At 38.9% G+C, this 15,099-nt stretch overlaps 1 protein-coding gene across 8 annotated transcripts in view; it reads right to left on the bottom strand.

Moving 5' to 3' along the window:
• LOC126474009 (broad-complex core protein) overlaps window positions 1–15,099 on the bottom strand; it is a 163,929-nt gene that overhangs the window by 48,154 nt on the left and 100,676 nt on the right. For 2 of the 8 annotated variants that reach the window (XM_050101401.1, XM_050101402.1), the window contains exon 6: window positions 1,117–1,537. The exons of 3 other annotated variants lie outside the window; for them this stretch is intronic. In XM_050101401.1, coding sequence (XP_049957358.1) covers window positions 1,176–1,537 — 362 coding nt within the window. In that variant the 3' untranslated portion in view covers window positions 1,117–1,175. Of the gene's footprint in view, window positions 1–1,115; window positions 1,538–13,863; window positions 14,541–15,099 lie in introns of those variants that run through there. 3 more of the 8 variants (XM_050101407.1, XM_050101403.1, XM_050101406.1) reach the window with 3 other exon arrangements.

Here is a 15,099-nt window from a genome sequence, read left to right as displayed (position 1 = left end):
GAGGAGGTATGTGTCTTCATTACATTTTGTATGAAACTCAAGAAAGACTTTACAGAGACACACTAAATGATGCAGGAAGCCTATGGTGATGAGTGCTCAGTGTTACGAATGGTTCACACAATTTAAAAATGACTGGACAGAAGTTAAAGATGACCCTCGTTCAGGACGTTCTTCAACATCTACCAATGATGCTCATGTCAGGAAAGCCAAAGAAATTGTGCATGCCAATCAAAGACTCACTGTCTATGAGTGCCGAAGAATGTGGCATTTCAGTTGTGTCATGTCATGAAACCCTGCGAGAAGGAAATGTCCTGAAATGTGGCAAGACAATTCATGGCTCTTGCATCACACCCACACCCACATTTATTCCTGTTTGTGCGTGACTATTACACAAACAATGACATTACTGTGCTGTCTCGTCCTATGTATTCTCCACACCTGGCCCCTGTGGACTACTTTTAATTTCGAAAGTTGAAAAACCCATTGAAAGGACAAAGATTTGCAATGATAGACAAGATAAAAGTAAATTCGCAGACAGCACTTTGCGTGATCCAGCAAGAGGCATACCGAGACTGCTTCCGGAAGTGGAAACGGCATTGGAAACGATGTATCGACTGCAGATGACAGTTTTCAAAGGAGACCAGGTACAATAAGTAAAAAGTAAGCTCAGAAAAACTTTGTGGACGAAGTTCTGAAATTTTCTGATCAGACCTCGTACAAAGCTGTGACAATCAATAATTTATAACTATCGCTTGCAGTTCATTGGTAAAACTATCAAGAAAACCCTGAATTTAAAATGTGTTACTAAAGTATCCACTGTTTTGCTTTTCTGGAAACAAAAATGGAGTACAATGACTAGTGTGCAGGAAACAAAGATTTGGGAAAAGTGTTGTTTAAGAGACAGTTAAATGCGAATTGCCTGGTTAAGCTACATGATATGAAAATGAATATCAACTTTATTTTTAAAAACTTTCTAAATTAACAAAACCAAGTTTTAAATCCAATTTCTCAAGCAGATCCATGTCACTTCAACATTGTGATATATGAGCAGTTACTAAATCTCTATGTTAAAAATAATAAGTACCAAGACAAGTATTTACTGTATTTAATTCTACAAATAAAAATATGTCAACAAAGTTATGCTGTTATGAGAAATTTTGCACTGTTAGTAATATCTACATAACTGTCCGTAGAATGGATGTCATATTTGCACTATTCTGAGTCACACTTGTCTTGTGAGCTTGAGATCGATGAGATATTAGGCTACTTCTAGTGCTATACTGTCTACTGCAAATATTACACACAAATGTTCTAGTGTGGCATTGACTATGAACATCATCAATGTGTCTCTGCAAGGACCAACTACGAGTAAATGATTTTTCACACTGGCTGCAGTGATATCGAACACCACAATGACTAAAATCTGAGGTGCTCGACTGGGCACTTCTTGCCTCTAAAGATAGCTTTGCAGTATTGCATTCGTGCAAAAGCACTCCATCCATTTCCTGAAGTGCCTCGAAACCAACAGGCAGCACAGCTGCAACCAACAGAAAAATAGTTGCTGAGCTGACAGCCAGTTGGAAGAATACACAACAATTTACTGTACCTTTTCCAACAATTCACTCTCAACCACACACACACACACACACACACACACACACAAACATTCACAAAAATCTGATGTTTCTGGAGAAAGAACTAATCATTCCTTTGCACCTAATTTCCCCAAGAAAAACAAGCAGGCGAAAGAAAACACAAAAGATAATGTAATCCATAACTCTCACCAAATATGGAATTAACGGTTACAGTGGTGATTTATTTATTGACAGAAGGTGTGTGTGTGTGTGTGTGTGTGTGTGTGTGTGTGCGCGCGCGCGCGTGCCCGCGCGCTTGCGCACGGGAGTGAGAGTGTGAGAGAGACGGGAGACTGTGTGTGTGTGTGTGTGTGTGTGTGTGTGTGTGTGTGTGAGAGAGAGAGAGAGAGAGAGAGAGAGAGAGAGAGAGAGAGAGAGAGAGAGTGTGTGTGAGAGACAGAGAGAGAGAAGTACATCTGTATAACTAATTTCATTTAATTACCAAAAACAAAACATCGGAAAAAATTCAGGCATACTATAATTAAGTAAATAAAAATTGTTCAATCATACCAACGATGATTCTTATAAATTCAATTTTCTTACAGGTATAAATTATTCTGACTGGTTTTAATTTCTTATCGAATTAACCACAAGTGTGATGACTGCATCCTATGGGCTCATGCTGTCTTATATAAAATGTTGAAAAGAAAAGTAAAGTGGCATTTGAACTCTCTCAAAATCTGCAATTTGTTCCTGACTACTAGGATTCCTGAATTCAAACGGGACATTTTATTCCTTAGGAGGGAGTGCACTCAAGATTACCACTCAGATCAAATGAACTTTCAGTTCACCCACATGCATTAAGTTTTAAAGTCCTGTTCAACAAAATTCACTAATAAATAGTGTGTTATAGGTTCTGGTACATTCGGCACATTGCCAAGTCAATATTAAACTTTCACAATAAAATTACCTTTGTTTTTTGCCTTAAACAGAAAACAACATCTTTGTCTTATTTCAGAATATGAAAGCTTTTTAAATGGAGATGTACAGGCAATATCTGTAAAAACTAAAGACTAAAGACTACTGAAAGTGAGAGAGAGAGAGAGAGAGAGATAAAAACAAAATACATAAAAAAGTGAAGTATAGTGGGTGAAAGGAAATTGGTATTGCATGTCTCCCATAATTCAAGGTGCCCTTTTTCTTCTGGACTCTGTAACCTCCCACACATATTTTATAGTAATTCCTGTGTCCACTGTTGATTTTGATTAAGGATAACTGTATTCTCAAATTCTCTGACATTTTCAAACAACTCTTCACCGTGCTACACACTGTGGTAATCTGCTTGTCAACAATTTCATAAACCAAGATTAATAAACACCAAACAAGCAATGTAAGCAAACTTCCCTTTGGCATAAATCACACCAATTTTCAGTCAAACGGTGCATTTTGCAGAAGAACAAGGTTACAGTAATAACACGGGAACCAAATTCTGATAAACTCATTTTGCAACATGGCAAGGATTTCTCCTCTTGTAGTGAATCTGGCAGCTGGCATCTGTTGTGGAGGCATATAAAAATAGGAATCCCACAACTAAACTCCAACCTGTCAACTGCTTTAGGCCGTCAGACATAAGTAGCATAGTACTCTGTCAACAAATTCAATTGGATGATTTTTACACGTTTTTCTGTCCACCTCTAGCGTAATAGTGACAAGAAATGAATATCCTCATTTCTTCTCTTCTGTTCGTGTTTCACATTTAACTTCTATATAAAGCCAGAAACTTACAATTTTAGGAATACCTTTACCTCTTATGCCGATGTCTGAAGTATAAGATTTTATTATTTACGAAAACTTGCTTCATTAATGACAGTCCAAACATTGTGTTTCTCATTTCTACCAATCTATATAGTTCTGTTTCCTAAACATTGTAACCTTCCACATTTTCACCAATTTTTATATTATTTTGATAGCTATTCTTGACTCTTCTCAATGCTGTTGAATTAATATTGTGTGTGTGTGTGTGTGTGTGTGTGTGTGTGTGTGTGTGTGTGTGTGTTTTTGCCATTTAATTCCACAGTTCTGCCTCCTTTGCTGTCGACCAGAAGTAGATCACTAGCTTAATTCTTAATGTTAGAAAACCTCATATTATGAAATCAAAACAAACAAAATTACTTACAGTTACCAAAGATAACATGCTAAGTTGCAGACACGCACAATTAAAAGACAACTACACAAAACCCTTTGGCAACATCCTGCATTGGAAAAACAGAAATACACACCATTCATTCAAACAAGCAAGCACACCTCATGCACATAACTGTCAACTCTGGCAGCTCGTGCCACAGTGCAACTATCACGTGGGATGGTAGCAGCAATCCGGAGGGGGCAGGAAAGGGGAAGGGGCAGCAATGTACAGGAGAGGGATGAGGAACACTGTTTGGTGGAGTATGTGGGGGACTTGAATGTCAACAAGTGCAGCATCAGGAGGTTGTGGGGCAGGGAGGTGGCAAAAATGGAGCATAAAAGGAGAGGAGTGGGGAAAAGACGGGCAGGTGCATTGGCAGAGGGCGCCAAACAAAGAGGGTGAAATGAGAATGTTTAGGAGGTGATAGAGCAGGTGACATTCAGTTGTCACCTGAAGATGGCCTGAGAAGCCGAAAACAAATTTGTGACCAAATAAATAAATTTTGCAGAATATTAGGAAGTGCTTTTCCTTATTAATATCGTAAAGGATTCTATATTATGGTGCAAAAGTTTTTTTAAAAGATTTCTCCTAAATTCTGGCAGGAATTCTGTGATTCAAAAATAAATAACAAAGTGAATGAGTACCTTATCCCACTGTTGAATATATGAACTTGAGGTTCTAAATAGTAGTTAATACTGTTGTTCACAATGAACAGGTTTTAACTTTGCCAATCAACAGAAAGCTCACGATGTTCTGCAATGTTAGTAAAGTTACATAAGTATGTTGTGGGACTTACAGAATATGTTTGAATCAAGTAAAGAATGCCTTACAAGAAATGGGGCCCTGGTGGTGAGGGCAGCAAACTGGTCTGTTGAGGTGTGATTTAAAAGAGAGGGAGCACCGCAAAAATGGAACAATAGCAGTTAACTGTACATAATCGCCACTACTACCCTTGCAGAGAAGGAAAGCAGATGTAAAAGGAAAAGATGAAATCCTGCACCACTGAAGCCAATAATCTCTCTCTCTCTCTCTCTCTCTCTCTCTCTCTCTCTCTCTCTCTCTCTCTCTCTCTCTCGACACACACACACACACACACACACACACACACACACACACACACACACACACACACACTAAAATTAACTGTCTAGTTGTTTCATATGCACTGTTGATACACACAGTACTAATCATTCTGCACAGCAGACAGTACTGACTGCATAATAATTATTTTGTTTGAAAATGTGCCACTTTCACTTCAGGAACACATTTTGCTTGGTCAAGCTGTACATATTCCCCTCCCCTGATCATTTGTTCTTGTTCTGCACTTTTCTTTTGCTTTCTTTGCTTCTTTCCTGGCAGGATTTTTGGTTAAGATCAACTTGTCATTTATGACTTTCCACTTCTATTACTAAGAACATCCCTGACACTTTACACATTTAGAACATGTTGTGTGCAGAGAGGATACACTAGTTCCAATCTGTGCTATGGAATTTGTAAACACTGCCATAGTGATGGTCCTGCACTGCCACCCCTGCGACTCTGGGTCCCAAGCAGTAGCTCTCTGTGACAGCAAAGCATTAGTCGTGTGCTCACAGTTTGTCACAAATCGAGTTACTTGTTCAGCTTGTGTTAACTGTGTGGTGTAAAGTGTAGTATTGTTTATTTCAAATTTAAGTGATATGGCCTCTTCCTTAAGAAAGTGGACAGTAGTGCTATCTTGCATAGACTCAAATGAGCTCGTATACAATGTGTGATGCTATTCTGAGGAATAAAACTATAAGGTTAGGTCTCTTACATTATTGTAAAAAGTAGTCGAACAAGTAGTTGCACCTCTGAAAATTGGAACAACCTCTACAAAGAATACAACGTGGAAAAGTGTGTAAGACATCTGCAGGAACCAACTGTGGCCCTTTCGACTCCAGGAAAAACCAGTGTGTGTTCTGCTAAAAGAACTTTATAATTTTCAAAAGGACAATTTGGCAACATATATGTGACTTATGCGCAGAAAGGATGTCCCTCCCTGAAGAACTGCTTCTCTCACTATGAGAGCGTGAGCTGCTTTTCAGGGCAAAAACCAGCCTTTCAGTAATACTAAAGAAGACCGTTTTGGAGGAAACCATTTTCTGGAAGAAGAGTTCTGCTTGAAAGGGAAGATATCGTTCCCTGAAGAGGCTGTTTTTCGAGGGAGGTACCTACTTGCAAACCTCACGAAATCATGTAATTGGAAAAAAGGTGAGTAAATGCTGGTCATTCCAGGCCAACTGCGTAGACTGATGATACTGCAAGAGTTACAATGAAAGCTCCAGTTGGAAAAGACAGTCAAGTTCATTCTTTCACATGTTGGAACAATTGGTGGGTTTGTTACAAATGCTTTGTTGTTGTTTACATCAACGAAAGCTGGGAACTACCACAAGGAAATGACAGCAACAAAATTTAAAGAGTGGTTTGTACACTCTTTGCATCCAAACATAGTAAAAAAACTCCACTACAATATTCGATAATGCATCATATCACACCATTCAATTAAACAAAGCCCCTACATGAAGCAGCATGTACTGGCTAGAGAAAACAGTATAGGCTCATTCGACAAGGAAATGAAGATGACAGAACTGCTGAAAATTGTGAAAGTGCATAAATTATGTAATAGCATTTATGAAATTGACAAATTTGCAGAAGAAGATGGTCACAGAGTGTTACATATCACACCGATCATTGCCATTTCAGTACAATAGAACTCGTGTGGGCACAGGTTGAATCACATGTTCAAGACAAAAATGAAAGTTGTGTGTGAGGCATTAGGCAGTATTACTTCAACAAAATGGAACAATATTGCCAAATATGTGTGGCACATCTTAGAAAAGGCACGGCAACATGAAGGTGCACTGAAACAAAGAGTGTGAGAGTTAAACAGTGAGATCTGGGATCAATAGTCACAGCTGCAGCAGCAGTAAAGATAGTAACAGTGACACAGAATGTGTGTCTAGTGACACACTTTTTGAATACTGTGGAACTACCCTCTTACACAAGACACAGGTAAGAGATGCATCTATTTATTAAAATACTAAAACATCATAAATATTTTATCTTGACATATATTTCTTAACCTTTTCTTTTTAACTAAAAAGGAAGTACATTTCAATCCCCTGAGATTATCAATGTTTTTTTCACACTTTAGCTGTAGGGGATTGCAACAGTTCTAGAATTTTCTGGTGTGATATTTGTATTCAGGTGATCAGCATGGCATAACAACAAATAGCTGTGTAGCACTGGCTACATAGTCACTGGCCATCATGGATGTTCTTTCAGTGGCCTGACTATATCTTTTTGCAACTTTTGCAAAATGATCATCTGTTTATAGACATTTCTTTCCGTGGCCGGCTACAGCTTTTAGCAGCCATTGAAAATTTATCATCTGTTTACATACACACTACGCTCTTCAGGCTTTCACATGTCCTGCGTCAAATCTTATAGCTGAGGACTTTCTGATGTCCAGAACCATTTAGACTTTTATTGATTCTTCTGTCTGTTAATAAGAACAGCAAAATTTGTCTATTGCGATATTATTTCTTTAAGTCAAATTTCCCATAGACTAGTAACTCTTTATCTTTCCTTTACACTTACAGTCAAGAGATATTGTGCTGATCATAAGGACATCTTCACATTTATCATCTCCTGCTTTCTTTGGTGCCTTGTATGGGTTTTTTTCAGAACATGAAAGTATATCTTCCACTTCAAATATTTTAAGGCCTACATTAATTAACCCATTAGTGCCGGAATTAATTTTTCCGTGAATTTTTTTAAAAAATTGCGTTATTATGTCTGTAAAAGGCATAAATTACACAACAGAGTTGTTTTGACGAAAGTCATTACCGCCATTAGCGAGATATTTGATGTTGCCATATAGCAACGCTAGGCGCTTTCACTACCTAAATTTAAATGGATTACAACTTCAACTAAAATAAGTAGGTTATTGAAATTTCTTATTACATATACAAGTTTTGTGCAAATTTATTATTCAGTCTTCATCATACAATTGATATTTTATAACACAGAACAATTAATAATAAAAAAATCAAACCTTAAACCCAGCATTATTTTACATGAAGTGGAATAAAACAGTCAATACACAGTCCCACATTACACTTTGAACACATTGTTCTCACAATAGATTTACAGTCCTTGTGTGCACACATTTTCTTCTTATTTCCTTCTGTGTGCTGGACGAGGTGGTCAGTCCTATCAAACCTAATTGAATCTGATATGCAGCTGTCGGAATATGCCTCCCGGCTCCTTTTGGTAAAGCTTGGTGTCTTTGCAAGTACACTGTTGCTACTTCTCTCTTGAAATCAAGCTGGGAAATAGTTTGGTTTCTTGCTTTATTATACAAAGTCCAACTGTTTTGTATGGTGACATCTAACATCCATGTAAAGAGACATCAGTACCATTTCTTGCTTCTTATTGCAATGCGATAACATGCTACATTCTGATCCGTCTGATCGGTACCTCCCATATATGTATTATATTTGGCTACCAGTTTTGGTCTAGGAATCAGTATAATTTGCTTTTTTAGTTGCGAGAATCTCTTGACTTGGCCAACTTGTTGTGCACCACATGAAGAAAAGATCATTGTGACAACTGAGTTGTCCAGCCACCGCACATACACAATCTTCGTCTGTGTCTACATTCGGATCTGGGGGCTCAACAAACACATCACCTTCAATATCGTTATTATAAAGAATCTCCAGCGCCTCAGCAAGAGAGAAACCTCTTCTAAAACGAAAAAGAGAAAGCTCATCCTTTTACTGAGTACAAGCACCTGGCATTGCCATATGGCAACACCGACGTTCAAGCGGCCTAAATGAATGCAGATTATTTCACAGCAAGCAGTAACCTCCACCGAATATATATTTGAGTATTTAAAGCAGAACCATACTAAAAAACCAAATTATATATCGTAAGTTACTGTGCAAAACATACTTACTCGAACTTATACTCCATTTTTCTTCGTCATTCAGCAAACAACGAGTTCCAACACTGCTTGCGCTGCAGAATTTAATGTATTGTTAAAACTATTACATTGTAGTGATCTTTACAGTCTTGCAGAATGGAATCCAGTGCTACCAACACTCTCGCTTCATTGATGTCGTGGAATCAATGATTTTTAAAAAGTGTTACAAATGTTGCCATATGGCAACACACGGCAGTAATGGGTTGATGTACTATTTCTTGAGCTCTCTCATTGATTTTTATAACAACATGAAGTATTTCGAGAACACATACAACCTTCTTGTGCTATCTTTCAGTGCTCTAACTCTTGACAGTAGTTCTGAATCACTTATTTCTCAAATATCTCAATGATGGGAAGCTATTTCCCTTTATAAACATTATTTATGCCTTTCTCTCTGTGATTCACACTTCGCACTGACCAGCATATTCCTGCCATCAATTCTATTAGCACAAGTTTCTTGAAACCAGATTTAATAGAATAACATGCACTGTTTCTTCTATGAGCATCTCGGTTCATCATCTTTGCACTTTTTACTTAACGTCTCTAGTATTACACTCTATCATTCACCAACTGTAGTATTTCATTCTCTTTTCTTATTATACCAAGTAAACTCATTTCCTTTCTTTCTTTGTTTCTATAGAACTGCCTTTAATGTTTTTGTGAAACATACTTATCCCAAGGCCTCTGAGAACTGGAAAATGATCTTACCACGTCCTCTTTTGTTAACATTCCACATATTATTATACATGACAAAGGAGACATTTATCATACAATGAGACTCAACTGAAACTGATAGTAGATTTTTCCTGATAAAACATTTACAAAGTGCTACAGATTGATGGGGTATGCCTCGAAGGTGTACGATCAGCAGTTCTTTAGCATATCTGATGTAAAAACTCTTGGATTCACAAGCTTGAATATTATATTCTTAAGGGTTACGATTTCAAATAAGAAGGATGTATGGGGAGAGTTAAGAATGGAAAGTGAATGTGATACATAGGTAGATGAAGCAGGTAGGGTGGGGGTTCATAGGAAGCTAAAGCACTGACAAAGTGCATGTGTGCTGCACTGAATCCTATGCATTTTCATTTTGTCTTACTGATTCTGACACTGTATGCATGCAATCACTCGTGAAATCAGGAATGCACACCCCTCAGATCATTAATGGGGTTAAGTCATGATGTACACATTTCTTTGTACCAAAAGCATTCTTCATACATCTAGATACCCTTGTGGACCCCAGTTCACAATAAAAGTGAGTCCCTCTCATTCTCGTGTCTGAGTAAGTCGCTCTTCCTTGTTGACCTTTCACCAAACTATTCCTCTTTCCTCCCTGAGGAAGGAACTAATAGTTTCCTCCCTTTTACTTTTATATGTATGTACTGGCAATACTAAACAGTTGGCCTCCTGAAGGTAGTCAAACAGTCCTAGCTAATATCAAGTATGACATGCTCATCCAATACAAGTTAGTTTAAAATCTGGTTGAGAATTACAAATTATTTAGGAATAAAGGAGACGTATCACCGAAAAGCAAAAGTGCTACGTTGTCAGTTGTCAACAGGTACACAAAGAAAAGGTACAGAGCTTTGCTAGCTTTTGGAATGAATTCCCTTTTTCTAGCTTGCAAGATAAACACGTGCGCATTTCTCCCCCCCCCCCCCCCCCTCACTCACACACACACACACACACACACACACACACACACACACACCTGTCTCCCTACATTGTGCTCCATTGATTGCCACCTCTTTCCTGGCTCATGGTGAGTGTACTGGGGTGAGGTTGGATGCAGGGTGGGATGAGATGAGGGATGGTGAGGTGGGGTGCAGGGTGGGATGAGATGAGGGATGGACAGTGGAGGGAGGCAGGGAGAGGGTTTGGGAAGTGTCTAGTGGCTCTTGGGAGGCATGAGTTGTGAAGCAGCCACTGAAATCTTACATGCTGTGCTCTGCTGCATGTTGTGCCACAGGTTGGCCCACCTTCTTTTTGGCAACAGTTTGGCTGTGGCTGTTCATTCTAGTTTATGGTTGGTTGTCATTCCAATGTAAAATGCTGTGCAGTCGTTGCAGCAGAAGCGGTATATAACATGGCTGCTTTCACAAGTGGGCTTGCTTCTGCTGAGGTAGGATAAGCCTAAGCCTGTGACTGGACTGGGGTAAGACTTGCTCGGTGGGTGGATTGGGCAGGTCTTGCATCTGGGTCTTCCCACAAGAGTATGATCAGTGTGGCAGAGTACTGGGGACAGGAGTGGCATAGGGATGGACTAGGATGTTGTGGAGGTTGGGTGGGCAGTGGAACACCAGTTTGGAAGGGGATGGAAGTATCTCTGGTAGCATGTCCTTCCTTTCATGGCCTGATGATAGATAATCAAAGCTCTGACGGACATGGTTCAGTCGTTCCAGTCCCGGCTGGTATTGGGTGCCAACGGGGGAGCTTCTTGATTCTTGGAATGGATGTGAGGATCAGATGTGTCTGGGGATATGGCATGGGAGATATGTTTGTGAATTAGTTATGAAGGGTATTGCCTATCTCAGAAAGCCTTTGTGAGGCCTTCAGCATCTCGTGCCCTAGTCTGTGGAATCTAGTGCCCAACCATCTGCCACCTGCCCATGTACCTGCACCCCCTAGCTAACCCATAGATGGCTCCTTATTCTCTGAGCCACTTGACACTTCTCCACAACCCTCTCCCTGCCTCTCACCTCTCTCCATCCCTCATCCCACTCCACCCTACACCACCACCGTGGGTTGGCAAAGAGCTGACAGTCAACTGAGCACAATGTATGGAGACAGACGTGTGCATGTGAATCAACGACACAGCACTTTTGCCTTTCAGTGAGTTGTCTCCTTTGTTCCTAAATAGTTAATTTAAAATCTATAAATTTTAATGAAGTATACAACACATTAGGTTAAAAAAGGCATCTTATGCCAGGTATCAGTAACTCTAACGGTATCTGCTATCAAAAGATAGTTACCCGATTAAAGCACTACATATTAGATTGCACTGTACTAAGTGAGATGGCACAGTGGTTAGCACACTGGACTCTCATTTGATTTAGGTTTTCGGTGATTTCCCTAAATCACTCCAGGCAAATGCTGGGATGGTTCCTTTGAAAGGGCACGGATAATTTCCTTCCCTAATCCCATGGGACTGCATACCTCACTGTTTGGTCCCCTCCCCCCAAACGAACCAACCAATTGCACTGTGCTTGGAGGTATGAAGTATGCAATATTTAGTTTCCACATTTCCTTTTTTTTTTTTCAGTCCTCTACATTACAACATACTCATACAATCATTAGAATCAGTATTTCCATCCAAATGCTAGTTTCGTTTGACAAAATCCTTTAGCCCAATGAAATAATTTTCTGAGAAATGTTTTAAGTGAAAAATAAACAGGGCCCTCACAAGCAGTCAGCAAGAAGTTCCAACACCTCACTGACACACAGTGCAAACAATAGACAGCAATATTAAATGGCACCTTATAAGTTGCCCAAAAACGTAACAAGCATTAACAGCATAAAGAACAGAGCTGCATTGTTTAGAGATATTTTAGAAACTAACATCAATGTTCCTGTGAGCTATAAAAAAATTAGACAAATTCATTCAACACATGTCATATACAAATGAAATTGAGAGATATGCTGAATATATAGAGTAGAATTTATGATTTTGTCTAAATATCCAGAAAATTGACAAAACCGTACAATAAGTTCACATAAACACTGTGAACTGTCGGAAAGTTGTAATGAAAAGTTTCTGAATAATAATAATAACAATAATAATAATAATAATAATAATAATAATACAATGAAATTTGATCATTACATAAGGTTAATCTGTCAAACAGATCAGGCAAGCAGAAAATTAATTTATCTAATTCAGTGTGGCAAAAACTAAGTAGAAAGGGTAACCTGTGGTCAAACCTATCTTTCAGTGAAGATGGTAAAGAACAAAAATTGTGTGTGTTTTCACTGAAGAGAGAATTCTAAAAGTTAATGGCCAAAAGGTTTGAAACATGTACACTCTTCAATGAATCTGTAACTTTAAAGACGAAAGTAATAATGAAAATTTGCTTTTTTGGGGCACTTGCTACAAAGGCTATTTCTGACAGTCCACAGTGTTTTGTGACACTAGACTCCACTGTAAAGTTCACCTTGATTTTTCAGGTTATATCCTAGTTGTTTACAAATTAGGCAAGTGCTCTGCTGTTTGTTTCTAAGAAATGTAATAACAAAAATCTTTAGTTATTACTTCCCCAGAGGACAACACACGAATTTATTACAATTGGACAAATAGATGAAATAAGGAAGAGTTTGTTGTAATTCATGACATGATCCACCCATACCCATAATGATGCTCCTTGTATTAAGATTTCCAAGTAAATTCATACAACTTTTTATAAAATGTTTTGTCAATGACATAAAAGATTGTAAGTTTGAAAATACCAAATATTTAAAAGCAACAGTTTAACCTAACTGCAAAGACAAGGTAACAGCAACAAATCAAACATGTTCTTATTGTATTCGTAGTCAATGTGGACTGAGCCAAAAGTTAAAGTAAATTGCTCAGAAATGGTGGTAGTGCAGCGTGTATGGTTTTATAATTTCTGGGCCAGCTAGTGACTGAAACACTTTGTCTCACAGCAGAACAAAGCACAGAATACTAGTGTAGCTGCCACATCCTACAACACAACTATACTGAAAAAATTTAAAAACAGCACCGAAAAACTATAGCAACAAGGCTGCAAAAATATCGCAGATGTTACACCTCGATAAAAATAACAAAGTGATTGACAGTCGAGCACAGGAGGGGATGATACTGTCAGTTCATGTGTGTCAGCACATAGAATACAGCTGCAGCAACAACTGGGTGCTTCAGTCCTGAATAAATTAACACTCCCTCCATTAACATACAGTATTGGGTGCTCCCGACAGATCTAGCTTTAAAATCTTTTATATTCTACTCACAACAGAAAGCTATGATGATGATGGTGATGATGACATGCCCGTGATAAAAAGGAGAATACACTTGCAAATAAACTGAAGAATTCAATATCTCGATCACATTTTGATTTATTTACATACTGAGGGCACTGGTCTTCTCCAAAGATCAAAGTGATCCCATTTCATGTTCACTACACTCAAGGCTGTACATTCTACACGTGCAAACCAATACATTTATACACAATAAAAAATTGGTAAGCAGAGTTAAAGCCATGAAGACCAATAAAGAGTAACCAGTGCATCAATAAGACATTTTGCAATGAATGCTCTGGCATATATTAAAATGGACTATACATTCTCCACATTACATCCAATTCCACATTATAACACTCAAGATCATGAATAAACAAAGCATCTCACTAAACGTTCTGCAAAATGTTTAATTCAGAACAGTATCGAAAGCTCAGACACGTACTTAAAAATGTGATAATCCAATTTTCTTCAGAAAGTACCTTCACCTTTTATCTCTCCCCACCCGTCGTACATCATGCGAGACAGGGTGTGTCCAGTTCCTTAGAGCGGCCGTGGTACTGGGACTTATGACTCACAAGACTGTTGCGCGAACGGTAAGACCTGCCGCACACATCACACGTGAAGTTCTGGGGCACGTAGAAATGCGTGTCAGCCAGGTGCCGCTGGAGGGACCAGGTGCGTGTGAATGTGCGGCGGCACACCGGGCAGTGTGGGGAGCCAGGCTCGGTCGCGGGTGTGGGTGCGGCCCCAATCACTGGGTCAGCCGCCCTCCCTCCGTTCCGGCCCCTTCCTTGTAGCTCTGCAACCACACAGGCAAAGGAAGGGGCTCAGCACGGCAGAAAGGGGGCCTCCCAGTAGGTGACACACACACACACACACACAGATACTATATTTCTCAAATGTGAATTACGGAAGGGGTACATATAACCACTCGTCCTGTAACCGAAGCAGTGAGTAGTCGAAATGAATGTACATGGATACACTGTCCCGTGTGTGTGTGTGTGTGTGTGTGTGTGTGTGTGTAGGACATTTCTTGAATGGTCGGCAGCGTTTTCATCTAGCTTGTGTGTTCCTGGTAACCACTTGATGCCTCAACTGTATGGTGCATTACCTATACTTTTTTCATTATTTGTATTCACCTCTGGACTTTCCAGCTACATGTCAAATACAAACAACAGATCAGTATGTTTTTCTGAATTGTTTGTAACTTAACAAACAGAGCCCGCAGCATATATTTATTACACGATGCAACACAATAATAATTGCTTAAGAAATATAGTACTGAACTCAAATCATTTAAATTCACCCAAAATTTTGGTTAGGTTTTCTGAGATCTATAATTATTTTTAGTTGTTCAG

Source organism: Schistocerca serialis, chromosome 4 (assembly GCF_023864345.2).
Source record: "Schistocerca serialis cubense isolate TAMUIC-IGC-003099 chromosome 4, iqSchSeri2.2, whole genome shotgun sequence".
Classification (NCBI taxonomy): domain Eukaryota; kingdom Metazoa; phylum Arthropoda; class Insecta; order Orthoptera; family Acrididae; genus Schistocerca; species Schistocerca serialis.
The sequence above is the reverse complement of the archived record's forward strand: the minus strand, read 5'-3'. Positions and strand labels throughout refer to the sequence as shown.